The sequence below is a fragment of the Microcaecilia unicolor genome, chromosome 12 (assembly GCF_901765095.1).
Source record: "Microcaecilia unicolor chromosome 12, aMicUni1.1, whole genome shotgun sequence".
In the NCBI taxonomy this organism is placed as follows: Eukaryota; Metazoa; Chordata; class Amphibia; order Gymnophiona; family Siphonopidae; genus Microcaecilia; species Microcaecilia unicolor.
The window spans coordinates 28,480,495-28,506,830 of NC_044042.1; the positions used below are offsets into that span (position 1 = coordinate 28,480,495).

Consider the following 26,336-nt stretch of genomic DNA (forward strand, 5'->3'; position numbering starts at 1 on the left):
CAGGGGAGAGAGGAGGGTCACTGGACATGGGTGGCTGGAGGGGGGCAGGGGAGAGAGGAGGGTCGCTGGACATGGGTGGCAGGAGGGGGGCAGGGGAGAGAGGAGGTTCGCTGGACATGGGTGGCTGCATGGGGAGAGGAGGGTTGCTGGACATGGGTGGCTGCAGGGGAGCCGAGGAAAACCTTGCTAGCACCCGTTTCATTTGTGTCAGAAACGGGCCTTTTTTACTAGTATAAACATAAATACAACCAATGAGGTAAACTTGGAAACAGCAAATTGAATCCTAGTAAAAGAATGTCCATGAAACAGTGTCAGAAATATGAACATTCAACTACACAGTAAAACATGTGTATTCAGCTACATTTAACCAGCCAGGAATGCGGATATTCAGCGAGAGATAACTGGTTATCTCCTGTGGCTATACTGCATGCCATAGCTAGTTAGGCGCAGATATTTAGCGCCAAACCAGCTATGCTGAGCGGTCAAAATAGCAGCCCTAACTTTGACTGCTAAAAAGTTAATTTGCTAGCGCTGAATATCGGCATAGATGGTTAACTTGTTAGCGGACAAAATAAACCCGGATAGTCAATGCCGCTCGCCAGATATGGCCCGGTGTAGAACATCCAGGTTTAAAGCCGGCAGCGGACAGCAAACACGCTGCCCATTACCTGCTGAATATCGGGCCCATAATTTTTATAAGAGCCATCTTCTGCAAATAAAACAAGCTTTATGTGCGCAAATGTCCAGAGAAGCACCTTGTAACACATGAGAGATATTTGCATACAGTGGAGGAAGTGTATGCTAATACATCTCGTGCATATTTATTATGGATATCCTGAAAACCTGACTAGCCAGATGGTACCTGAAGATTGGGTTGAAACCCACTACTCTAGGGAGTGGTAGAGGACGGTTGACTGTGGTGTGAAGCTCACAACTCCTGCAGTTCCGGAGTCTCCCAGCATGAGGTGCTGGGGCAAGCATGCAGTATGATTGGGTGAACCTGAGTGGTGGAAATCTCTGAGATGTGCTTTCTCTGTTCTTCAGACCGAGAACGGATTGGCCAGGACTCTTCTTATGAGCAGGAAGGGAAGGTGCAGTTCGTGATCGATGCCGTGTACGCCATGGCACGGGCCCTGCACAACATGCACAAGAACTTATGCGAAGGGAAGGTTGGCCTTTGTCCCCGGATGGACCCCGTGGATGGCGTGGAACTGCTCAAGTACATCCGTGCTGTGAACTTTACAGGTCTGGTGCTGGCTGGCTGACTCTCCATTTGTCTGTCCGTCTCTACAGTGCCTACAGGTGTCTTTGTCTGTGTGTCTATCCCTTGATATTTGAATCTATACTGTTCCAGTTGGCATCTTTTTCTTTATTTCTGCATGTAGAATCTTTCTGTGTTACCCATATGAATCACACAATAATATATTCCAACTTTCCCTTTCCACTTTCTCTCTCTCCTTCCCTCTGTCCATCTTTCTTTTTTCCCCCCACCTCTCCTCCTCTGGTCCCATCCCCTTCACTGTTTCTTGAGCGTACCTCCAGGCATAGTTCCTCATGAACTTGCATGGTAACAGATGTCAAAGTTAGTCTGCTAACCCGTGTATCAAGAGTAATGAGCTGTGACAGAATACTGAGTACCTCAGTCAGTCTGCTCCAATTCACTGAGAATGGGGAGAGTGGCGTCATTCATGGAGAAAGAGCCAGTGAGTGGAGACGGCAGTGTCACTGGTGAAGACAGGGTTTCTGAGCTGGAGACGGGCCAGCAAGCAGGCAGAGCAGGATTACTCACTGAGATGGTGACCATGAACGGGGAGAGCAGTGAAACTTGCAAGGAGAGAGCCAGGGAGAGGGGGGGATTGAGGTTAGTTTAAGATACAAAGCTAAGGAGCACGAAGAACAATGTTGCTCATACTGCTTGTTCTAGCAAGCAGAGGGATAGTGTTGCTGCTTTTTAACCTAGAGTTATATATATTTTTAGCATATGATCCCTTCCCTCTGACCCAGCATTCCGGGTGGGGTGGGGGATGGGTAGGAGGTCCCTCTGCCTCTACCCAAGGGTCTGGGGCTTCCCTTGCCCCTGTCCTAGGTTCTGGGAGTGTTTTTTTCTCTTTCTTGCAGGAGGAAGCAGTTAACTGGTTAGTTTAGGGACCTCTACGGGGACTTGAGCTTAAATCTCAGTTAGGTCACAAGTGAAATAATCCCATTTGACAGGTTAATGTGCATATCCAAAACTAAGAGAAGAATGTCCTTGATCACAAACTTATATTGCAACATAAGTAAAGGATGACAGATGAAACCAGTTGGTTCATCTAGCCTGCCCAATCCAATCCTCCCCTCTGGATTTCCACCAGTTTGAGTAGATGAGTATATTAATTCCCTTTACTGAAGCCAATACCAGCTCCCTCCCTCATGTCTTTTACCAGAGATCTCAACCCTGTTTCTAACACTGCCCTCCATGACTGTCCCAAGCATCTCAAATTCTAATGCAATGTTGGGCTCTGCATCTCTACTGTTAAACTGTTTCAGGCATTGTGGTTTTCCTTCTTACAAGACACATACTTAATCCAAAACTTAGGCCCCCTTCCATGTCTTATCACTTGGCTCTCCAGCAATCCACATAGCCATCAACATTAGCGAGCCTGTTATCCAAACACATCTTGACCTCCCCATGCTTACAGATGTTTCTTTTAAAACCACAGTTGTTCAATGCAGGTTACACCATTCTTTCTTTTAAATCCTGAGTAACTATACCATTTCTATTACAGTTAGAGCCATCATCCCATGCAGGCCAACACAGCCGTCCTGGAAGCCTGTTATAGGTGTACTATTTCTATTATGGCTGTAGCCAGGCCTGATGAAGTTGTATCTCCACTTTGTCCATTGGCTTGCGTTTTCTCGCTTTGGCCTTCTAAATTTTCATATGAATGAGTAAAACGTGCCCCTCCCCTCTTCATTTTCATCAGCTGCTCTGTATTGGAATATCAGAAAGTGCTGTTGGGCAGGAGTGTGGTAAACTGAGAGCTCTTTCCCCCTAATTCTATAAAAATTGGCAAAAATTGCATGCGCAAATTTGGGTACCTAAACAATTCAATTGAATAAGCAGCTAATTAACATCACTAATTTGCTTTTTAACACATAATTGTTGGCACTAATTAGATTTAATTGGCATTTGCGCACATTCTGAAAAAGGGGGCACAGTGCGCAATTATAGAATAAGGGAGCTCCTAAATTTTGGCATGGGTATTTGCACTACGTTTTCGTTGGTGCAAATGGATGCGTCTAAACTTAAGCACGACCATAGGACTTAAGTGCTATTCTATAGGCCACACTTAACTTAGGCTTATAGAGTAGCGCTTAAGCGCGGGGGGGGGGGGCCGCGCTGATTTTTAGACACCATTAATAGAATCCACCCCTTTATGTGGGGCTCAGTGCTGGAATAACAAGGGGGGGTTGCAACACAGGATTGAAGTACATTGGTGGATCTGTGTGTGGGGCTGTCAGTGTTTCAGTAACAGAAGGTGTTGCAGGGCAGGGTGGAAGTGATTGGGTAGAGCTGTAGTAATATTACTTAAAAGTGAGGTACATGTCAATACCTATCGTTCAAAATAAATGTTTTCTTATACCATCAGTGAGAAGGAATCACCCTTTTTAATAATAAAACCTAAACGGGGGGGGGGGGGGGGGGGGGGGGGGGGGGGAAGAGCCATAAAGCTTTACATCACTCTTTTGGAGTATCTGGTTTTGTTTTGCTACCATTGTCTTTGTATAGAGCATCGGTTCATGTATGCACTGTATTTTTAAAGACCTCTTCACTATCCTCACCCAGTAGCACAATCATGTCTTTATCCACACATGGTCAGACTCCTGAGGCAGGCACTTTTTATGCCGAAACACGGTGCCGTGTTGAGTCTTGAATACTGATTTTATGTTATTGTGTACTGTTTTATACTTACCTTACGGAAAATCAACAAAGCAGATCCTGATGAAAAAATGTAATTTATTAGTAGATATATTAAAAATTATATACAGTACAGCCCGACACAGGCCGTGTTTCGCCCAGCAGGGCTGCATCAGGGGCTACACAATGATCCTCTACTGTCAAAATATGGTAGATTTGATGAAGCCAAATGTACTGAAGACCGCATTACCAGAATCAAGAGAGTGTCCGGCATATCTTATGTCAGCACATTTTTCTGGTTTATTTGGTTGAGCTGTTTTTTTCAACATATATACTAGAAGATTCACAACTGCGGTCTTCAGTACATTTGGTTTCATCAAATCTACCATATTTTGACAGTAGAGGATCATTGTGTAGCCCCTGAAGCAGCCCTGCTGGGCGAAACACGGCCTGTGTGGGGCTGTACTGTATATCATTTTTAATATATCTATTAATAAATTACATTTTTTCATCACGATCTGCTTTGTTGATTTTCCGTCTTGGAGTTTGCAGACCGTCTGCCCCTTTGCTTTCTTGGACCCTTATACTAACCTTACCAATAACATTTTTTTAATGTTATTGATCCTGAGGTTTGTCTAGCCTCCCTCTGTTCCCACCCATTTGTGCACTACTGTTGTTCCTGTGGGACTTTCCTGTTCGGTTACCTTTTGGGAGCCATAAAACGCCACAGCCTCCAAAGTGGTCCCTATCATAGGTTTTAGCTCCGGTCGGAAAAAAGAAGTTGTATAGAACAACTCCAAAGGAGAAAAAAGCACCACCCCAAAAAATCCAACTTGGCTAAAAAACTTAGGGGCCACTTTTACAAAGGAGTGTAAGGGACTGCGTTCGTGTGTGCACTGCACGTCAAATCGGTATTACCGCCTGGATAGCGTGTGCACCTGGTGGTAATTCCAACTGGAGCTAAAACCTATGATAGAGGTCACTTTTGGGGGTTCTGACACTTTATGGCTCCCCCCAGACTTTAGGTTTTATTATTCAAAAGTATGCTATTTGCTAGGGTTATTCCTTCTCACTGACTGTATTAGGTAAATTTTTTATTACATTTGTACAACACACTTTCCCTCTCATGGCAGGCTCAATGCAGCTTACATGGGGCAATAAAGGGTTAAGTGACTTGCCCAGAGTCACAAGGAGCTGCCTGTGCCTGAAGTGGGAATCGAACTCAGTTCGTCAGTTCCCCAGGACCAAAGTCCACCACCCTAACCACTAGGCCACTTATAGAGCTGTGTTAATGCTATAAAAATGGTAACAATCTCTCGTATCGTGAGTGCTTAAATTTTATTCCACCTTGTGAAGGAAGCAATATTAGAGCCGTTTCTTTACATGAACTTTTGACTTAATGCTGGCCGTTAGCAGGAATCCACCATGAATGTTTTGTGGTTTTCTGCAGGGATTGCTGGAACACCAGTGACATTTAATGAGAATGGAGACTCGCCAGGGCGATATGATATATACCAATACCAAATCAAAAACTCAACACCTGAGTACAAGGTCATCGGACACTGGAGTGACCACCTGCACTTAAAAGTAAGAGGCGTGGGGTGCCTTCACCTGGTGAACCTGAAGAACAGAGAGACATTTTTCTATCTGGATAACAGAGTGAGGGCAAGTTAGAGAGGGTGCGAGGAATGTGCACCCCTGTGCTGTAAGAGAGCAAATACAGAGAGGGTCCAAAGTACAAAATAGAGTCCAAAATACCACAAAGGCATCAGGAGCCTTCAGAAATGGGACACGGTTCTTTATTAATAAATGTCAATTTTCCAATATGGACCTGACATACGGCTCTCTGAACAAGGGACGAAGGGACTGGATTATCCGAACGCATTGAGTTAATTCTCTTTAACCGAACGGATCACTATCCTGTTTAGTAGGAAAGAAACCTTGGTCTTTGAACACACCAGACTCCTGACACAGGCGCTGTGCACCGAAACATGGCCCGTGTCGGGTCCATATTGGAAAATTGAAATTAGATTGTAAGTTCTATTGAGCAGGGACTGTCTCTCCATGTTCTAGTGTAAAGCGCTGCGTACGTCCGGTAGCGCTATAGAAATGATAAGTAGTAGTAGTTATTAATAAAGAACCGTGTCCCATTTCTGAAGGCTCCTGGTGCCTTTGTGGTATTTTGGACCTTATGCTGTAAGGGGACATTATTCTATCCTTGGGTTACAGAGCTGGGGTGAGATAGAGCTGGGACAGGCCTCTGTGCCATAGAGGTCATTATTCTACCCTTGTGTTAGCGTGAAGGAGGGGGATGAGCTGGGCCGTGCGCATGGCCTGTACCTTGTGTTTTACAGTGCCTCAATTCTGGTACTGATGCTCTTCTGTGTTTTTAAACTGCCCGTCTTGGTGCAAACTCCATATCTACTTTCCCTTTGAAAATTGCTTCAGTACAAAGTAGCCCAGAGACTTTTTCACCCACTTTTATTGTGAGCAAAAATCTATATGGAAATTAAGGCAAGGAAAATACAAGATCCATGTATTGTGCTCTCATTGGTCACCTCTCCTCAATCCAGCTAAATATGTTTTAGCCAGCTTGATTGAGAACAAATTTACCTAAGGAATGGAATTTGAAAATGGTTCTCTACAGGATTTCTTTAATATAGTCAATTTTATATACCAGATAGTCTAACCAATGCAGCAAACATCCACCTTTTACCACCTGAGATTAGGAATGTCTGACTCCGAGAGCTGCTGCTATAACTGAAGCTGCTCTGTTTTAGCGAGTGACAAACACCGTGGTGATGGTAAACCATCATGCGGTATTGCTATGGAATGGGGACCAAAACTATGGTACTCCTGTGGTAATGGGGATAAATGGCTAGCTGGCTGCCCCGGTCTGAGTCTCAGGACCCTTCCCGAGCCTACCTTGACAAGCCCTAGTGGCCTAATGGCTTCTTCAGGGGCAGGAAAAAAACCCTACCCTTTCCTGCCCACTTCTGCTGCTCTGCCCAGTGCTGCTGCTTCTTCAAAATGGCTGCTGAGACTTCCTACAGCAACCTCTGGCAGGCATTATAAAGAAGAAGCAGTGGAGCCAGGCAGAGCAGTAGCAGTGGGCAGAAAAGAGTGCTGTTCTTTCCTGCCCCCAAAGAGACCATTAGACCACCATGGCTCCTCAAGGTAGGCCCAGGGAAGGCTCAGTGAGGCTCGGGGTGGGGGGCTGTAGTATACAGGGGGGGGGGGGGGGTCTAGAAAAATAGATGAAGTATGGGTGCAGGGAGTGGGGCTGAAAAAAGGTGTATGGCATATGGATGCAGGGAGGGGGGTCTAGAAAAATGTAGATGGAGTATGGGTGTAGGGAGTGGAGCTGAAAAAAGTTGGATAGTGTATGGATGCAGGGAGGGGGCTCGAGTTTGGGTGCAGGGAGGGTGGCTGGAAAAATATGAATGGTGTGTGTTTGCAAGGGGGGCAGGACACAAAGGTGGATTAAATGTGTGTGCACCATTGGAATGGTGTGAAGATCTGCATGAAAGTGCATGGGAAACTGCGGTGGGAATGGGGGAGGGGTACTGCATGCCTGGGGGAGATGTCAGCCCTTATAATAGGGGAATTCTCCACAAAAAAAATTACAAATGAAGTGTGCATAATGAACCTGGGGCTGTGAAAAGACTAATGTGCAATGTCTGTTAGGCTCATAAAATTGCATAAAATCTTCCTTTCTGCTTTCAGCGGGGAGATACAGGGAAGAAAATTAAGACTGCAGGGATGGTGAGGAGGATGGAGAATGCGGGGGACGCTGAGGGATGGGGGTTACAGAGTCTGCTTGATTGCAGAGATGGAGTGGGAATGGGAAAAAAATCTTTTGCTGCTGGGAGGGAATGGGGATGAATCTTTGTCCCCGTGTCATGCTCTGCTCTATCTGAAACGCACGCCTCACTCTCTTCTCAGCAAGGAAATTAATTTCCTTTCAAAGACCTGGCAGAATTTTGTTGAGAGAGGAGCTGATAAATTCTTGTTTACTTTCTGGAAATCTTCGTCTTCAGAATATGTAACACTGCATCATGGGTGCTCTAAGGGCAAATCTAAAAAAAAGTGGTGGAAGAAAAATGTCTGTGCTAAGATCATCCATATGAAGGTAGAGCTGGGCAGCTGGATGATCTTAGAAAAACAAGCAACTTGCCATTAGATCGTCTGTACACTTCCTTTATTTTTTTAGTGTGGGCCCAGGCAACATGGAATTCAGACTATGGCCTTATTTTTTTGTTTGTATTTGTACCCTGCACTTTCCCACTCATGGCAGGCTCAATGCGGCTTACATGGAGCAATGGAGGGTTAAGTGACTTGCCCAGAGTCACAAGGAGCTGCCTGTGCCTGAAGTGGGAATCACTCAGTTCCTCAGGCCCAAAGTCCACCACCCTAACCACTAGGCCACTCCTCCACTGTGGCTACTATTGGAGATTCTACATGGAATGTTGCTATTCCACTAGCAACATTCCATGTAGAAGTCGGCCCTTGCAGATCAGCAATGTGGCCGCGCAGGCTTCTACATGGAATGTTGCTAGTGGAATAGCAACATTCCATGTAGAATCTCCAATAGTATCTGTTTTATTTTTGTTACATTTGTACCCTGCGCTTTCCCACTCATGGCAGGCTCAATGCGGCTTACATGGGGCAATGGAGGGTTAAGTGACTTGCCCAGAGTCACAAGGAGCTGCCTGTGCCTGCAGTGGGAATTGAACCCAGTTCCCCAGGATCAAAGTCCACCACCCTAACGGCTAGGCCACTCCTCCACTGTTGCTACTATTTGAGATTCTACATGGAATGTTGCTATTCCACTAGCAACATTCCATGTAGAAGTCGGCCCTTGCAGATCACCAATGTGGCCACGCAGGCTTCTGCTTCTGTGAGTCTGATGTCCTGCACATACGTGCAGGACGTCAGACTCACATACATGCAGGTGATATTTAGTGCTGATGCCCACGTACCTAACCAGGCAGATAGGACTGCACTTTATATGATCCTCTCTCTCTCTGCCCGATTAGTTATGCGGATACTGGCACTAATTATCAGTCATTGATACGTCATTAGAGAAATCATTTAAAAGGTCTGACTAGGACGCCGTTGCCATCTTGACAGGGGTAATCCCGAGAAAAATTTAGTTGAGCTGGCGCTAGAACAGCATAAGGGTAATTATGAGTAATATATTTTATGTTAAAATGGTCATTGTGTATGAGAAGTTTAAATACAACTCATACCTAATGAATTGAGATGGTATTGTTTAATCTTCTCTAGGGGAAGTCCTTGACACAGCCTAGCAGGCCAAACATGCGTGTCCGTTAAAATGATTAGATAGAAGCCGATGAGGAACTTGGTGCTATATAAATTGCCAAACAGTAACTATTGGACAATTAAGCACCACTGAGGTGAAAAATTGAGAAACATGTAGAAATGTACGTTGACAACTCATATAAGTTGTAGAATGTGGTAGAGAAAAATATTGATTAATGGTTCTGGGACTAAAAAACTTGAAGGAACTAATTATCAGTGGCATCTGCGTAACCTCTGGATCTGCCAAACACCCTGCCATGGCCCAGCATTGAATATCTGGGCCTAATTCAACTTGAGGCAGTCAGGACACTTTAAAACTGCTCAAAATTGCCCAGTAAGTCACACCTGTGGCAATTGAGGGTGAAGGGAGTTGCCTGCAGCCACAAGGAGTCTTAGAGGAGAGGTGACATATGACCCCTTGTTTCCCTGGTTCGCAGCTTGCTGCTCTATCCACTAGACTCCTCCACTCCTATTAATAGGGATGTGAATTAGTTTGAAACAATGCGGGAAATGTTAATGTTATTTATGGGCCAAAGTGGCAGGCAAAACAAAATTTTGGGTATTTCCTGTGTCAAAAATAGTGCACATTGTTCACTAAGTGTGTGACTCTTTCCAGCTTTGCCCCGAAAGGAAACAAATAAATAAACAACAATAACCAATGAAAATTCATGTAAACAACACAGGGAACTAAAGAAAATGGACATTTTGGGGCTGTACCTACACTCCCACCCTTAATTCTTGGTTTCTCAGTTCCCATATTTGTTTTTCATGTATTCTAGCCCAGAGCTTCCCAAATTGTGGGTTGGGATTCCAAGTTGGGTCACAAAACCCGTGTTTGGGGTCGCCACCTGGCTGGGCTCTCCATAGGTGAATCATTATTCTTGCACCTTTGAGGTAGGGGTGGGGGGGGGGGGAGGAGCGGGTGTTACACAATTCTATTTGGCTACGATCATGGGGACATGGCCACAAAAAGATTGGCAAGCACTGTTCTAGCTGTTTTCTGAAGATTCTTTTGCTTCTGTCTTTCTACAGATTGAACGCATGAACTGGCCAGGAGGGGGACCCCACCAGCCCCCCATCTCCATCTGCAGCCAGCCCTGTAATCCCGGGGAGCGTACAAAGGTTGTGAGGGGCATTCCATGCTGCTGGCACTGTGTGCGCTGTGAGGGCTATACTTTCCAGCTGGACAAGTACACCTGCAAAAGGTGTTCCTCCAGCATGCGGCCCAATGCCAACCACACGGCCTGCAGCCCCATCCCCATTGTCAAGCTGGAGTGGAGCTCGCCCTGGGCTGTGGTACCTGTCTTCATTGCCATTATTGGCATCATTGCCACGCTTTTTGTGGTGGTTACCTTTGTGCGTTACAATGACACACCCATTGTCAAGGCATCAGGCCGCGAACTCAGCTACGTGCTCCTCACCGGCATTTTCCTCTGCTATGCCACCACTTTCTTGATGATCGCTGAGCCGGATGTGGGCATTTGCTCCTTGCGACGCATCTTCCTTGGGCTTGGGATGAGCATCAGCTATGCTGCCTTGTTGACCAAAACCAACCGGATTTATCGGATCTTTGAGCAGGGTAAAAAATCGGTGAGTGCGCCACGCTTCATCAGCCCCGCTTCCCAATTGGTAATCACCTTCAGCCTCATCTCTCTACAGCTGATGGGGGTTTGCATCTGGTTTATTGTTGACCCTTCCCACTCCATCATCGATTATGAGGACCAGAGGACTACTGACCCCCAGTTTGCCCGTGGGATGCTCAAGTGTGACATTTCTGACCTATCTCTGATCTGCTTGATTGGATACAGCATGCTGTTAATGGTAACCTGTACAGTCTATGCTATAAAGACCCGGGGAGTCCCAGAGACGTTTAATGAAGCCAAGCCTATCGGCTTCACCATGTATACCACATGCATTGTCTGGCTCGCTTTTATTCCTATTTTCTTTGGAACGTCACAGTCCGCGGAAAAGGTAAGGAGGCCTTGTGGGTCACTGTTGTATGTTGGAGCCTACAAATGTGATTACCAAGAAGCTGCAACACTAAAATAAGGCTGTCGTTTGATTTTATCTGTTTGTCAGTGGGGATGAGGTGTTAACCCCCAACTTACAGCTGTTACATAACTGACTCCTCTTTTACCAACCTATTGAGCAGTACATGGAGTCACCTATTTTTCTTTGCTTCCCATCCCTAGTCCTTTCTCATCTCTACTCATATTTCTTCTTTCTCCCCTTTTCTTCCTGATCTTCATCGCTTCCTTTTCCTTCCTATTTTCTTTATCCCTCTTATTTTCTTTCAGTTTCTATTTTTCTCCATGGGTTTCTTGGAAGACAGAAAACACTCTGTGCCATAGAGCTTCATTGCCCTGCTGATGCAGGAAGACCAGGCGTAGGGAAGAATTAAATACGAGGGAGTTGGGATGGCATAGAGCAAATCCTAGCAACCTCAGTATTCATGCACCAAGGAAGAACATAAAATGGAATAAAAAATAACAATTCCAGTTCTTGAAATAGTTGCAAATAATATGGGGTCAAATTGCCGTACGTGTCTACTGGCCCAATTCATACAGAACTGTGACTTCAGAAAATTTAGGCAAGTTTTTTGTTGACTTTAGCAAATAAATATATTGATTACATATAAAATCATATAAGCTTCTGTCATGTGCATTTCTAGTTCAGACTCCACTTGGAATAATGTAATGAATTATCCGCTTCATTGCAATATACACTAAGGGGCCGATATTCGACAGTGGGAGGTAGCCCAGCTAACTCCAGTGGTCAGCGCTAAACTTGGATATTCAATGCCAGGTCGTTTCCGGTGACCGGCATTGAATATCCGGTTTATTTTTGGCTGGTTTGAACATAACCGGCTAAGTCGATATTCAGACTTAGCCGGTTATGTTCACACGAGCCAAAGATATCCTATGTATTGACTTGGCTGTCCGCTAACTAGCGATATTCAATGGGAGGTAGTTGTTTATCCCCCGCTGAATATCACTGAATAGCCGCTTATGAGGCATTTAACTGGCCAGGTGCTGATCCTGGCTGGTTAAATACCTTTGAATATCGGGGGGGTAAGAACGGGAATGGTGTATAGGTATTAAAAATGACAGAGGCAAGTGGCACCTAACCAATTTATTGAAGCATGAGACTTCAAAAACCAGAATCCACTTTGTCAGACGCATGGTGTAGTTCAGGAAATGAGCCTGAAGATGCATGAGGGGATACAAAGTCTGATATGCAGTGGCGCATATCTGGGTAGGAATAGTTCCTGCTTGGAAAGCTGGGAACCAGTTTCAAACTTCTGTCGGGAAGCAGCTGAAGGGAATGGGAATGGGACTTGATATACCACCTTTCTGAGGCTTTTGCAACTACATTCAAAGTGGTTTACATAGTATATACAGGCACTTATTTGGGTTAGGGTTAAGCAGGGGCAAGCCAGACTTCGGCGGGAGGGGGTCCAGAGCCCGAGGTGAGGGGGCACATTTTTGCCTCCCCCCCCTGGTGCCGCTGACCTTCCCCCCCGCCATTGCTGACTCCCCCCGCCGCCGCCGCCACCAACAACTTTGACCCTCCCCTGCCGACAACCCTCTCAACCCCCCCTCCCGCTGCCAACCTGCTGTCGCCATCGCCTACCATTGCTGGCAGGGGACCTCAACCCCCGGCAGCCGAGGTCCTCTTCTTCCGGCACAAGGCTTTGTTCTGTTTCTGAATCTGACATCCTGCACGTTGTACGTGCAGAATGTCAAACTCACAGAAACAGAACAAAGCCTTGCAGATGAGCCAGCAAGGCTTTGTTCTGTTTCTGAATCTGACGTCCTGCAGGGTTGCTGGCTGATCTGCAAGGCTTCGTTCTGTTTCTGTGAGTCTGACGTTCTGCACGTACAACGCGCAGGATGTCAGATTCAGAAACAGAACAAAGCTTTGTACCGGAAGAAGAGGACCTCGGCTGGCGGGAGTTGGGGTCCCCTGCCAGCAAAGGTAGGCGATGACGACGGCAGGTTGGCGGCGGGAGGGGGGGTCGAGAGGGTCATCGGCAGGGGGGGTCCAGGGCCAAATCTACGGGGACCCAGGCCCCCATGGCCCAACGTAGCTAAGCCACTGGGGTTAAGTGACTTGCCCAAAGTCACAAGGAGCTGCAGTGGGAATCAAACCTAGTTCTCCAGGATCAAAGTCTGCTGCACTAACACTAGGCTATTCTTCCACTCCTCACTGGGTCATACCTGCATTTTCAGTGGCACATACCCAGTTACTGCTGCTGAAAATCTGGTCAGACCACCTAGCACTATCCAGGCAGTGCCAGGGTGATCTAGGGGCGGAGTCTGGGTAAAGCTGGGAGTTACCTAGTTAGTGGCAATATTCAGTTTGCTAACCGGTAACTACTCAGATAACATTTGGACAGCAAAAAGGCTGTCAAAGGTTTTCCTAACTTTATCCAAGTAGATATCTGGATCAGAGGTGTAGCCAGCCCTCCTCTGATTTTGGGGGGGGGGGGGGGGGGGGGCAGGGCAACACATTCTCTCTCCCTCCCCCCTCCCTCAGCGAGTTAAAATACCTTTGATGGTGGGGATGCTGAGGCTAGGATTGCCAACTGGATCAACCCTGTCAGGCGAATCTGGATGTGGTTGGCAACCCTCACTGAGGCTCCGCCAGCCAAAGAAATTCACTGCCGAGCTGCTTCCCTCCTCTTCTTTCTGCTACAGGAAACTGGAAGTTGGCAGTGTGTTTCCAGCTGCTGCCTGCTGCCTCCCTGTTTCCTGCAGCAGCAAGAGGAGACGGGGAGCAGCTTGGCAGCAAATTTCTTTGGCTGGTGGGGCGTCGGCATCCCTGCCAGCCATTTAACAGGTGCTTCAGGTTTGGAGGGGCCTGAATTCAAAGTGGGGGAAGGTTGTAACTGATGCCCAGTGCAGTCTATACCTCATTCTTTTTATTCTTTAAAGTGTGAAAGCTATTGCACAGTGAGTGAAAATACTCTATATCTATAGACATTTTTTAAATAAATGCAGTAAAAAATATAGGGAACTTCTGTATTTATCCTATATCTTTTTATTTATTACATTTGTACCCTGCGCTTTCCCACAGATAGCAGGTTCAATGCGGCTTACATAGTAAATAGAATTACAAAGTCTTGAAGGAGAATATTACAAGTTGTGTGAATTGAACATGGAGAGTTAAACAAAGATAAGATGAGCAAAAGGAAAAGAGATTGGGAGGGGTAAGGAGTAGGAAGGATGGAGAGGAATAGATTAAGGGATGAGCATAAGGCGATTGGGAGACATGGTCTAAGGTATAATAATCGTCAGGACAGGAATCGTGTGGGTGGGCTTAAAAAGTTAAGTTGGATCATTAGGGTAAGCTTACTTGAAGAGATGGGTCTTCAACATTTTTCTGAAGGGTAGATGGTCGCTGATTGTTTTCAACCCTGTGAAATAGCATTCCAGGTAACCACCACCCTCTACGTGATAAAGTAGGTCCTTTTTTTTTTTTATATCTTTATTGAGTCAAAGGCATAGAAATTACAATAGCATCAATCAGTGGCGTAGCCAAGGGTGGGCTTGGGTGGGCCCAGGCCCCCCACTTTAGGCTCAGGACCACCCAGTAGCAGCATACCTATGATGTGGCTGGCAGGGATTCCCAAACCTCACCAGCCGAAAACTCCCAACAACTGTCCCTCCTGCATACCTTGTAAATAGCAGATATTCACCTGCAGCAAGTAGCGACTGATACATACTGCTCGAACCAGCCCCACATCCTTCCCTCTGATGTATTCCCGCCTATACAGAAACAGGAAGCTGCATCAGAAGGCTGTGGGGCCAACATGAGCAGTGTGTATTAGTTGCTGCTTGCTGCCGGTGAAAATCTGTTGTTTAAAAGGTATGCGGGGGAGGAGGGATGTTTGAGAGACCATATGGCATGCAGGTGAGAGAAGGAGAGGCCAAATCACCTGTGGGATGGAGTGGGGTTCTTCTGCCCACCCATATTGGGTCCAGGCCCACCCAAAATTGGGTGTCTGGCTACGCCCCTGGCATCAATGCTCAAGCGGGTCCTGATGTTGCTTTTACGTTTTCCTCCTTGCAACTTTGTTTCATGTCCTCTAGTTCTACAGCCTCTGCATTTTTAGAAAAGGTTGTTTTGTTCCCTGTTATCTTTCAAAAATTTAAATGTCTGTATCATATCTTCCCTGGATCCTTTTCTCCCTCAGGGTATTCATATTCAAGTCTTCATGTCTCTTCTCATATGTCTTCTCATGCAAATCCCATACTATTCTGGTTGCTTTCTTCTGAACAGCTTCAAGTCTTTTTATGTCCTTGGTAAGATATGGCCTCCAAATCTGAGCACAGTACTCCAAATGTGGTCTCACCAATGACTTCTACAGAGGCATTACCACCTCCTTTTTTTCTGCAGGATATGCCCCTCAGTACATAGCCAAGTGTCCTTCTGGCCTTGGCCATCACCTCATCACATTGTTTTACCACCTTGATTGAGATCCTCAGGCATTATCACTCCAAGGTCTCTTTCCTGGTCTGTGCACATCATTCTCTCACCTCCTATCACACAAAGCTCCTTTGGATTTTCTGCACCCCAAATGCATTACCCTACATTCCTTCACATTAAAGCTTAAATGCAAGTATTAGCCCAGACTTCTAATTTTTGTAGATCACTTTTCATGCCATTCCACTCCCTTCAGTATATCTACTCTGTTGCCAATCTTCATGTCATCCAAAAGAAGGCATAGGGGTTGATATTCAGTGGGGTTTAAGGAGGCAGGAGTTGATTTGTTTTCAAATTTAATGGACCCACTAGCTTTGAAAATGATGGTGGAGCCTGATTCCTAAACATGGAAGGCAGAGAAACTGGGTGGCTGCCCCATGAACTTCTTCACTCTCAGCTACAGATCCTGAGTCAGATAGGAGGAGATGATGGTGGATATAAGCAGGGCCAGTGCAAAACAGGTGCCCTAGGTGAACCTTCAGCCTTAGACTACCTTCAATTAACTTTTGGGTTCCTTGATCTTTGACTCCCCTCCAAAATTTTGATAATTAAACTCTATAGTCATGATCACCCTACAGCAATTTTAGGTGCCCTTGTACTAAGCCGCTAAGGTACCTACGTGTACCCAACGTGTGCCAATTTGGAACTATCGCCTGGCTACCACATGGCCTGGGCAGCAATTTCATTTTTTATGTGCGTCCAGTACACTCGCCAGAAAATATATTTTATTGCCCAGCACACAGTGCTAACCAGGCGGTAATTGGCATTGTACATGCACTGACGATTACCACCAGGTTAACGTGTGAGACCTTACCACTAAGTGAATGGGGTAAGGTCTCAGGGACAAACTGGGCATGCGCCAATTTTCATTTTGCCGCATGTTCATTTTCGGCAAAAAAACACAGGCCTTTTGTGCAGGTGCGCTGAAAAATGGACCTGCACGTGTCCAATACACATGTCTATACCAGCGCAGGCCACTTTTCAGTGCACCTTAGTAAAAGGACTCCCTAGAGAATCTCATAATTGGACATCGTGCTGTTAAATATTACACTTTTTGTGCAGGCAAACCTATGTGCATATGGTTCTTTTGGGTCTGCATGGCTGTTAGGATTATGTTTTGCTTTGACTGCAGTTACTCTATGCTGCCTTCCTAGAAGCTGCTGCCCTAGGCAATCACCTGGTCTTGCCTAATGGTTGGGCTGGCTCTGGATATAAGCCCAGTGTTGTGGCTCTGGAAAGTGAGCCCTTGGTTCACAGTGGTAGACAAGTCACTGCCTCCCGTAGGCAATAGGAGCAGTAGCATGCCAGGGAAGAGTGGAGAAAGGTCTCAGGAATCCTCTCATGGCACAGGTGCCATAGCGACTCAGGAATACTCTCAGCCAGGGACTTGTGTTGTAACATCTCAGAAACACTCTCAGGAAACAGAAGCTGTAGCATCTCAGGAGCCCTCTCAGGCAACAGAAGCTGTAGCGTCTCAGGAGCCCTCTCAGGCAACAGAAGTTGGAGTGTCTCAGGAGCCCTCTCAGGCAACAGAAGCTGGAGAGTCTCAGGAGCCCTCTCAGGCAACAGAAGTTGGAGTGTCTCAGGAGCCCTCTCAGGCATCAGGAGCCCTCTCAGGCAACAGAAGCTGGAGAGTCTCAGGAGCCCTCTCAGGCAACAGAAGCTGGAGTGTCTCAGGAGCCTTCTCAGGCAACAGAAGCTGGAGTGTCTCAGGAACCCTCTTAAGCAATAGAGGCTGGAGCATCTCGAGAGGCCTTTTAAGCAACAGAAGCGGAGGCATTTCAGGAGCACTCTTGGGGAATCAGAGTACAGGCTGACAACACAAAGTCACTGGGGTGAGTCTCCGGTGTGATTAAACATCCCTAGGACATGAAGTCAACTCACTGCATCCCACAACTTCCGCTGCAGCCCCACATGCATGCACTTGCGCTCTGGGAGCGGCGTCTGTCAGTGGACGAAGCTCCTGAAAGACATAGGAGGAAGTCAGGTAGGACCCTAACACCCAGATTCCAGCTTATGTGATGACAGATGACCATAAAGAACAAAGGGGAATGAGCAATCATTCTCTGGTGCCTGGGCCTGCTGGGCTTTGCCCTTGTCCAATGGGAATTTGATGATGGGGTGGGGGCTGGAGAAAAGAGAAGAGCAGAGAAATTTTATCCCTTATTCACCATCTATCCTGCATAGTTTGTCATCCGCCACTGCATTTCAAAATAGTGAAAAACATGAGCATTTAGGAAATACCTTTACATTTTCACAAGTACAAGCCGAATCATTGCAGGTTTGTGGGTTTTAATTTCTTTTATTGCCCAGCTCTCCCTGAAGGTGTCTGCTGTGTTCTTTCTTCTCCAATCTTCTGCCAGGCTGCTGCTTAAGCAGACCCCATGAAGCTTGGGAAATCTGTTAGCAATGTTTCCACATTCGGAGAACGATTTCAGTCTCCAGGATCAGGATGGGGAGGGGAGAACAGGTGATGAACAGACATACTGTGAATGTTGCCCCATCACTCCCTCGGTCTCATACAGATATTTTATGGCTATGCGTGCGGCATGTAAAACAGGGTGTCTGTAAAATGCTGGATTCTGGTTCATTAATTTTCTAGGTTTGCTGTAGCTTTGTTAAGAGACTTGTCGTTTTCTGGAGGGCTTGCTTGCATGTGCAGTGTAGGTTGGGAGCACTTGGGTACAGTACATGAATTTTTGAAGGAAGTCAACTTAGTTTTTCACATACAATATATTTATATGAGCAACGGTAAAATTTGGCCTTCCTTAGTTAACATTTCAGCCGCACACAAGAGAGTAAAGGCAACTGATAAAGAGCCCTTGCCAGCTCCAAGGGTTGGAAGGTTATTTCCTCTATGGTGATCCCTCAGTGTCACTCCTCATGGCTAGCATGGGTGCCCCAGTAGCCCCAGATGCTTATGCCTCCCTCTCCAGGATTGGGTGCATCACTGGACACACCTGATCTTGGCTGAGATACAGTGTTCATAAAATCTGTTTAAAAAAAATAGGGGTCGATATTCAAGTAGCAATGCTCAACATTTAACCGACTGCCACCAACATCATACCCGGAAATTCAATGTCGGGCCATGTACGGACTCCAGTTTTGAATTTCTGGGTTTACAGAGCCAGTGAAACCATAGACGGCTCTTAACCAGCTATGGCATACCGCATAAAGATAGGACTGATTTTTATGCAGTGACCTTGGCTGTTAAATGCTGAATATTGGCACTTAACCGGCCAAATGCTGACCCCCCCCCCCCTGGAACGCCTCCCAAATAGCTGGCATTGAATTGGGTCCTAAGAGGATATTTTCAGTGGCACTAACTGGTTAAATACCACTGAATATGACCGGTTAGCCCAAAACAAGTGATTTACCCATCCAGTAGCCAGTGGTGTAGATAGGGCGGGGGGAGGGGCACCAGGGGAGCAACTTCTCCTCCAAATGGACTTTTGACGGCGACAGTGCCTATTGTTTACGTGATCTGTCATATTTAAAACATGCACTGGTGCCGTTGGCAGTCCGCTCTCCGCTCCCCCTGTGCCTTCAACTTGGCTACGCTTCTGCCAGGAGCCATTTCTGACTGGTTAAATCACTTTGAATATCAATCACGGCTTTTCTAAAATAGTCATATTTTCTTTTCCCTTTGTCACCTTGTGCAAGGAACCAATTTTTGTAGACTTTTTCTGAATGAGAAAAAAAATGCTTAAAAGGTCATTATGACCATGTATGTGTAAACCATAAAAAGGCGGTATATTAAATCCCATCCTCTTTCCTTTCCATTTCTCTTTCTGTTTGTCTTTAGCAGGAATAAATAAATAAATAAATAAATATGCTTTTGTTTCATATTGTTTGTGTTATTTAGTCTATGGGGTCATTTTATAAACAAAACCCCTGAGGTTGCCTTCATCTTCCCAGTGCCGATCCTAGGTCGGCTGCCACCCGGGGCAGATTGCCGATGCGCACCCCCCCCCCAGGGGGCAGCGGCGTCCGTCCCCCCAAGGTGCAGCACGACACCTCCCCGGCGCATCAAGACCCCCCCCCCCCGGTGCATTCTTGGCTGCTGGAGGGTGCAGAGAGCAGCCGCGCGCCTGTCGGCTCCTCTGGCTCCCTCCTCCCTCTGCCCCAGAACAGGAAGTAACCTGTTCCAGGGCAGAGGGAGCAGGGAACCAGTGGAGCCGACAGGCGCGCGGCTGCTCTCTGCACCCTCCAGCAGCGTGCACCCAGGGTGGACCGCCCCCACCGCCCCGCCCTTGGTACGCCACTGCATCCTCCCATGAATGCTTCCCCAGCACCTTGTGCCATCCATGGGATCCAAATACAGAGGAAGAATCCCTCGTTATGCTGCCCTGCTGATGCCACACTTCAAAATAACTCTAGGGCAGGGGTTCATAACCGGTGGTGCCTGCACCCCTAAGGAGTACAGGAAGAAGTCCAATGGGGTGTGGAGAAGGGTCTTCAGGTACAAACTTAGATTGTGAGCCCTCCTGGAACAGAAAAATATCCAGTGTACCTGAATGTAACTCACCTTCAGCTACTACTGAAAAAGGTGTGAGCAAAATCCAAATAAATATATGGAATGTTGCTACTATTGAAGATTCTACATGGAATGTTGCTACTTTTTGAGATTCTGGAATGTTGCTACTATTTGAGATTCTAGATAGAATGTTGCTACTAGTGGAGGAGTGGCCTAGTGGTTAGAGCACTGGTCTTGCAATCCAGAGGTGGCCAGTTCAAGTCCTGCTGCTGCTCCTTGTGATCTAGGGCAAGTCACTTAACCCTCCATTGCCTCAGGTACAAACTTAGATTGTGAGCCCTCCTGGAACAGAAAAATATCCAGTGTACCTGAATGTAACTCACCTTCTGCTACTACTGAAAAAGGTGTGAGCAAAATCCAAATAAATATATGGAATGTTGCTACTATTGAAGATTCTACATGGAATGTTGCCACCTTTTGAGATTCTGGAATGTTGCTACTATTTGAGATTCTAGATGGAATGTTGCTACTAGTGGAGGCCTAGTGGTTAGAGCACTGGTCTTGCAATGCAGAGGTGGCCAGCTCAAGTCCTGCTGCTGTTCCTTGTGATCTTGGGTAAGTCACTTAACCCTCCATTGCCTCAGGTACAAACTTAGATTGTGAGCCCTCCTGGGACAGAGAAATATCCAGTGTACCTGAATGTAACTCACCTTCAGCTACTACTGAAAAAGGTGTGAGCAAAATATAAATAAATAGGGGCTGTCTTACCAGGTAAAATGAGTTTATCTTGTTGGGTGGACTATACGGGCCTTTATCTCTCATCATTTACTATGTCTTCCTATGTGCCTGGAAAATATCGTCTACCTCTTCCTCTTTGCTTCCCATCCAATAGTTCCCTCCTCTATCCTTCCTGGGCATCGCCTACTTTCTCTACACTCAGCTCTCCCAGCCACTCAAGATGTTTTGTTTTATCATAATCCACCTAGAAAACGTATATGGACTTTGCAGTATATCAAGCTCTGTGTACGTATCAATAAATAAATAAATCTTTAATATTAACAGAAAAGGATCGCAAGAGAGAGAAGTTTTGTGTTTCTGTGAAAAGACTGAGTCCCTCTTTGATGGGAGGTCCTCTTCTTGTTGAGACTTTGTGTCACCAAAGCATTAAAACATTCCTTTCCTGTTTCCAGAATGCAATACATCTTTTAGGGGTTTTTCCCCACACAGAATTTCCCTCCCAAAAGACCTTCAATGCATAACCTGGTTAAGAAGGGAAGGAGCATGGAATAATGTTAGCAAAAGTAATCTTTTCATTAATCTGAATTTTAGAAATACCTGCTAAGGTTTAGAAAGCTTATAAATTCTCTGGATACTTCTTATGTTGATCCAATTAATGGTGTCACTGCCTGCAGAGAAACAGGTTTTCTTCATGAATCATTTGGGCCACTGGATATCTGCAGGACTTTAATATTAAAAAGTGGTAATTGTTTAAAGTCACATGTTAATCGGAGATGGCGATATGTGGGGGAGGGATGCATGGTGCATGGATGGTTCTCCCCACTTTTATATCTTCGAAGCAACATGATTTTGTAAATGAAGGACATTTATTAGGCGGGGAGAGCTGAGATGGGTTGGGTCTAACCAGGGCTTTTTTTGAGGGGGTACTTGGGGGTACTGAGTACCGGCACCTTTTCCATTGTCTTCTAAAATGGACCCATGAACCCCAAGTTTTAATGAAAACGCACCGGCTCTACACACCAATTCTGCCATGCCATAGATTCTGTGAATGGTTTAAGGGGGCCTGGCTATTGCAGGGTGGGTCCCTCAGTGATCACCTCATCCCTGAAGGGTGGTCCAGCATTTGAGTAACGAGACGGCTGAGGGGAGACATGACAGAGGTATATAAAATAATGAGTGGAGTGGAACAGGTGGATGTGAAGCGTCTGTTCACGCTTTCCAAAAATACTAGGACTAGGGGGCATGTGATGAAACTACAGTGTAGTAAATTTAAAACAAATCGGAGAAAATGTTTCTTCACCCAATGCATAATTAAACTCTGGAATTTGTTGCCGGAGAACGTGGTGAAGGCGGTTAGCTTAGGAGAGTTTAAAAAGGGGTTAGACGGTTTCCTAAAGGACAAGTCCATAAACCACTACTAAATGGACTTGGGAAAAATCCACAATTCCAGGAATAACATGTATAGAATGTTTGTACGTTTGGGAAGCTCGCCAGGTGCCCTTGGCCTGGATTGGCCGCTGTCGTGGACAGGATGCTGGGCTCGATAGACCCTTGGTCTTTTCCCAATGTGGCATTACTTATGTACTTATGTCACCTTTTTTGCAAGAAAAAACGCACTGGGTCTAACACTGGTTAAGCCAGGGCTTCTTGTCTTGGTGAGCCCACATCTAGTTGGGCCTTTAAGAAATGTGAATCTGCATGAGATGCATTTGCATACATTGAGTCTCCAGGCTATGAATATTTATTTCATTGTGACTTTTTATGGCATCACAGAACAGATTTGGAAAACCCAGGGTTAAGTTTTGCTGGTCCCTAAATGGCAGTTCTGAATCTGAACCCTTTTTCTTTGGGATTGTTTTGGAAGAGGGTGGGAGAGTTTTTCTTGATCTTGGAGGAGGAGGGGTTCTAATATTTCTATGCAGAATATCCCATCTAGGAGCCTATGAAGGCCTTTCCAACTCCCTTTCCTTCTCCCCGAATGGGAAGAAAAGAAGCGGATAGCCCTCTGGCTTCTTGACGTGCGGTACTTGGAAGGTGCTGCTTTGGATAGATTACCCGTGCTGTCTGAATGCACAGTGGTGCTGGACACACATTGATTTATGTTTGATATAGAAAGCAGAGCTGTGGCAAGAAACTACATGGAAACCAGGGGACATCATTTATCTGCATCACGCTCGTGACTCAGAACGGAGTGAGAACAGCGTGCACAGACAACATGATAAATCTTTTTTTTTTTTACTATTTCTCAGTCTCCAAAACTGCACAAAAGTTGTCTTTAAAGTATGCCTGGAAATCAATAGGGAGAAAACATTTTGGAGGGTAAGTGGGAAGGATTTCTTTTGGATATAGTGAAGTTCATGTTATCATTAATTCCAGAGATACATGTAGGAAAGAGATGAGACAGACAACAACAAGGCAGTTGGTTTGCCAAATCCAATACGGAAAATGAAACAATGAGGCAGACCTTGTAAAAAAGCAATGTCTTTATTAGTACATTAAAAGCGTCAGTAGAGGAATAATTTATAGACTCTAATCCACCTGTGAGTGGGCCTACACTACAGTATGGGCAGGGCCACGAAGCTGGGCACAGGGCAGGGCCGCCGCCGCTCCCGTACCGTCCTGCGTCTGCTCCTCCCTCAGTCTGTCACTCTCCTGCTCCTGTGCACTGGGACCCAGGTTATTGCATTAACGCAATCACCAGGGTCCTGACACAGGAGCAAGAGAGAGACAGACCGAGGGAGCAGAACCTTTTGCCTTCCTCCGGGAGCTTTGCCGGCGCCAGGCCCCCCCTTGGAGGGTGGGCCTGGGGAATCTTGCCTCCCTCTCTCAGTGGTCCTGAATAGGGGTGTGCAAGCAAAAAACTTGTTTTCTGTCATTTCACTTCCTTTTAGTTTTCTACAATTATGTTGTATCTTTTTTCCATCTATATTATATATAATGTGCTTGGGGACTAGTGGAGATGGTGTCTGGCTGTCACTGTTGGGTGGGATGTTCATGTGTGCTAATCTCACCAGCAAGGGACAGATATGTCAGGGAAATAGGTGGAGGTGAAGAGCAGCACTTCAGGAAGAGCCATAGCAGGCAGGGAAACAGCCACAGTGAGGAGGTGGAAGTATGTGAGTCACAGGAAATGAAGAGCCATCAGCAGCTGAGCTGTTGTGAGATTCACAAGAGCCAAAAAAGGGATGAGAGAGAGAGAGAGAGATTGCCTTAGGAGTGGAGGAATAGTCTAGTCATTAGTGCAGCAGGAGCTTGATCCTGGAGAACTGGGTTCAGCTTCCACTGCAGCTCCATGTGCCTCTGGGCAAGTCACTTAACCCTCCATGGCCCCAGGTACAAATAAGTACCTGTATATAATATGTAAACCACTTTGAATGTAGTTGCAAAAACCTCAGAAAGGCAATATATCAAGTCCCAGTTCCCTTTCCCTATTTGAGATTCTAGATGGAATGTTGCCACTATTGAGATTCTATTGCTACTATTTGAGATTCTAGATAGAATGTTGCTACTATTGAGATTCTATTGCTACTATTTGAGATTCTAGATAGAATGTTGCTACTAATTGAGATTCTGTTGCTACTATTTGAGATTCTACATGGAATGTTGCTATTCCACTAGCAACATTCCATGTAGAAGCCTGCCCTTGTAGATCAGCAACGCAGCCGCGCAGGCTTCTGTTTCTGTGAGTCTGACGTCCTGTGCAGGACGTCAGACTCACAGAAACAGAAGCCTGCGCGGCCCCATTGCTGATCTGCAAGGGCAGGCTTCTACATGGAATGTTGTTAGTGGAGGAGAAGCCTAGTGGCTAGTGCAGTGGACTTTGATCCTGGGGAACTGAGTTCAAGTCCCACTGCAGCTCCATGTGCCTCTGAGCAAGTCTCTTAACCCTCCATGGCCCCAGGTACAAATAAGTACCTGTATATAATATGTAAACCACTTTGAATATAGTTGCAAAAACCACAGAAAGGCAGTATATCAAGTCCCAGTTCCCTTTCTCTATTTGAGATTCTAGATGGAATGTTGCCACTATTGAGATTCTATTGCTACTGTTTGAGATTCTACATGGAATGTTGTTACTCTTGGAGATTCTAGATGGAATGTTGCTACTATTGAGATTCTGTTGCTACTATTTGAGATTCAACATGGAATGTTGCTGTTGCTACTATTTGAGATTCTGGAATGTTGCAACTATTTGAGATTCTACATGGAATGTTGAGATTCTGTTGCTACTATTTGAGATTCTATATGGAATGTTGCTATTCCACTAGCAACGTACGTGCAGGACGTCAGACTCACAGAAACAGAAGCTTGCGTGGCCGCATTGCTGATCTGCAAGGACAGGCTTCTACATGGAATGTTGCTAGTGGAGGAATAGCCTAGTGGTTAGTGCAGCGGACTTTGATCCTGGGGAACTGAGTTCCGATTCCCACTGCAGCTCCATGTGCCTCTGGGCAAGTCACTTAACCCTCCATGGCCCCAGGTACAAATAAGTACCTGTATATAATATGTAAACCACTTTGAATGTAGTTGCAAAAACCACAGAAAGGCGGTATATCAAGTCCCATTTTCCTTCCCTTAGGGGTGGAAGGAAGAGAGTCACACTTTGGACCATGCCTAAAGTTCTGCTGATAAAGGAGATGGGTACAAAGCCCAGCCATGGTACTTAACAATTTATAGTGCACCAAACCTTTATTGGGAGCTTGAAACCACATGGAATTCTTGTTACAAAGTCAGGAGAATTCTACGTGGCTTGTCAACATTCAGCAGTGGATCCTTTATGAGCCAAGATACTGTCGATTGGCCCAACGTGAGAATTTCTCCACAGATGAAGCTGTGCCTGAGAGTTCCAGACTCTTCAGGTCCCATGAGGCATGAGGCTTGGACAGCTCTGCTTCTGGCACATTTTGATTTTGGCTCATTACAAACCCACACAGAGGCAAAGTAAAGCTGTATAGTGTTCAAAGAAAATCCAGAGCCTTAGAAACAGGGGGATGCACTTAAAATGTTCTCATTTCATTTTTTTTATTTTTTCAAGGGTAGGGGCATTTCATTTTTAATTTTCATCTCATTTGTGGCTTATTTCATTTTGCTCGTTTGAAATGAAACAAACAATACAATGAATGAGAAAGAGGAAAAAAACAAAATAAAATATAGTGTCTGCTCCTGTCCCCTTGCCCTTACCTGCTTGGTCTATCTATGTCTCTCTCCACCCATGACCCTCCCTGATATCTGACATCATCTAAGGGGTCCAAAGGGGGCAGATATGAACTGTAGTTGTTCTTGCCTCATCGGGGCTGTATTTCAAGGCCACTGCCGTTAGAAGGGCAGACTCAACCAGAGCCCCCTGCTGGACCCTTTAGAGCCCCGTGAATAAAGTAAGAATCTGGGGGTATCTGAGGGAGGATACGG

At 45.9% G+C, this 26,336-nt stretch overlaps 1 protein-coding gene across 1 annotated transcript in view; it reads left to right on the top strand.

Moving 5' to 3' along the window:
- The window catches only part of GRM4 (glutamate metabotropic receptor 4), a 267,421-nt gene that overhangs the window by 173,330 nt on the left and 67,755 nt on the right, over positions 1–26,336 (top strand). Inside the window, exons 6-8 of the mRNA XM_030221059.1 lie at positions 1,045–1,245; positions 5,349–5,485; positions 10,256–11,194. Of these exons, the coding sequence (XP_030076919.1) occupies positions 1,045–1,245; positions 5,349–5,485; positions 10,256–11,194 (1,277 nt within the window). The remainder of the gene's footprint in view (positions 1–1,044; positions 1,246–5,348; positions 5,486–10,255; positions 11,195–26,336) is intronic.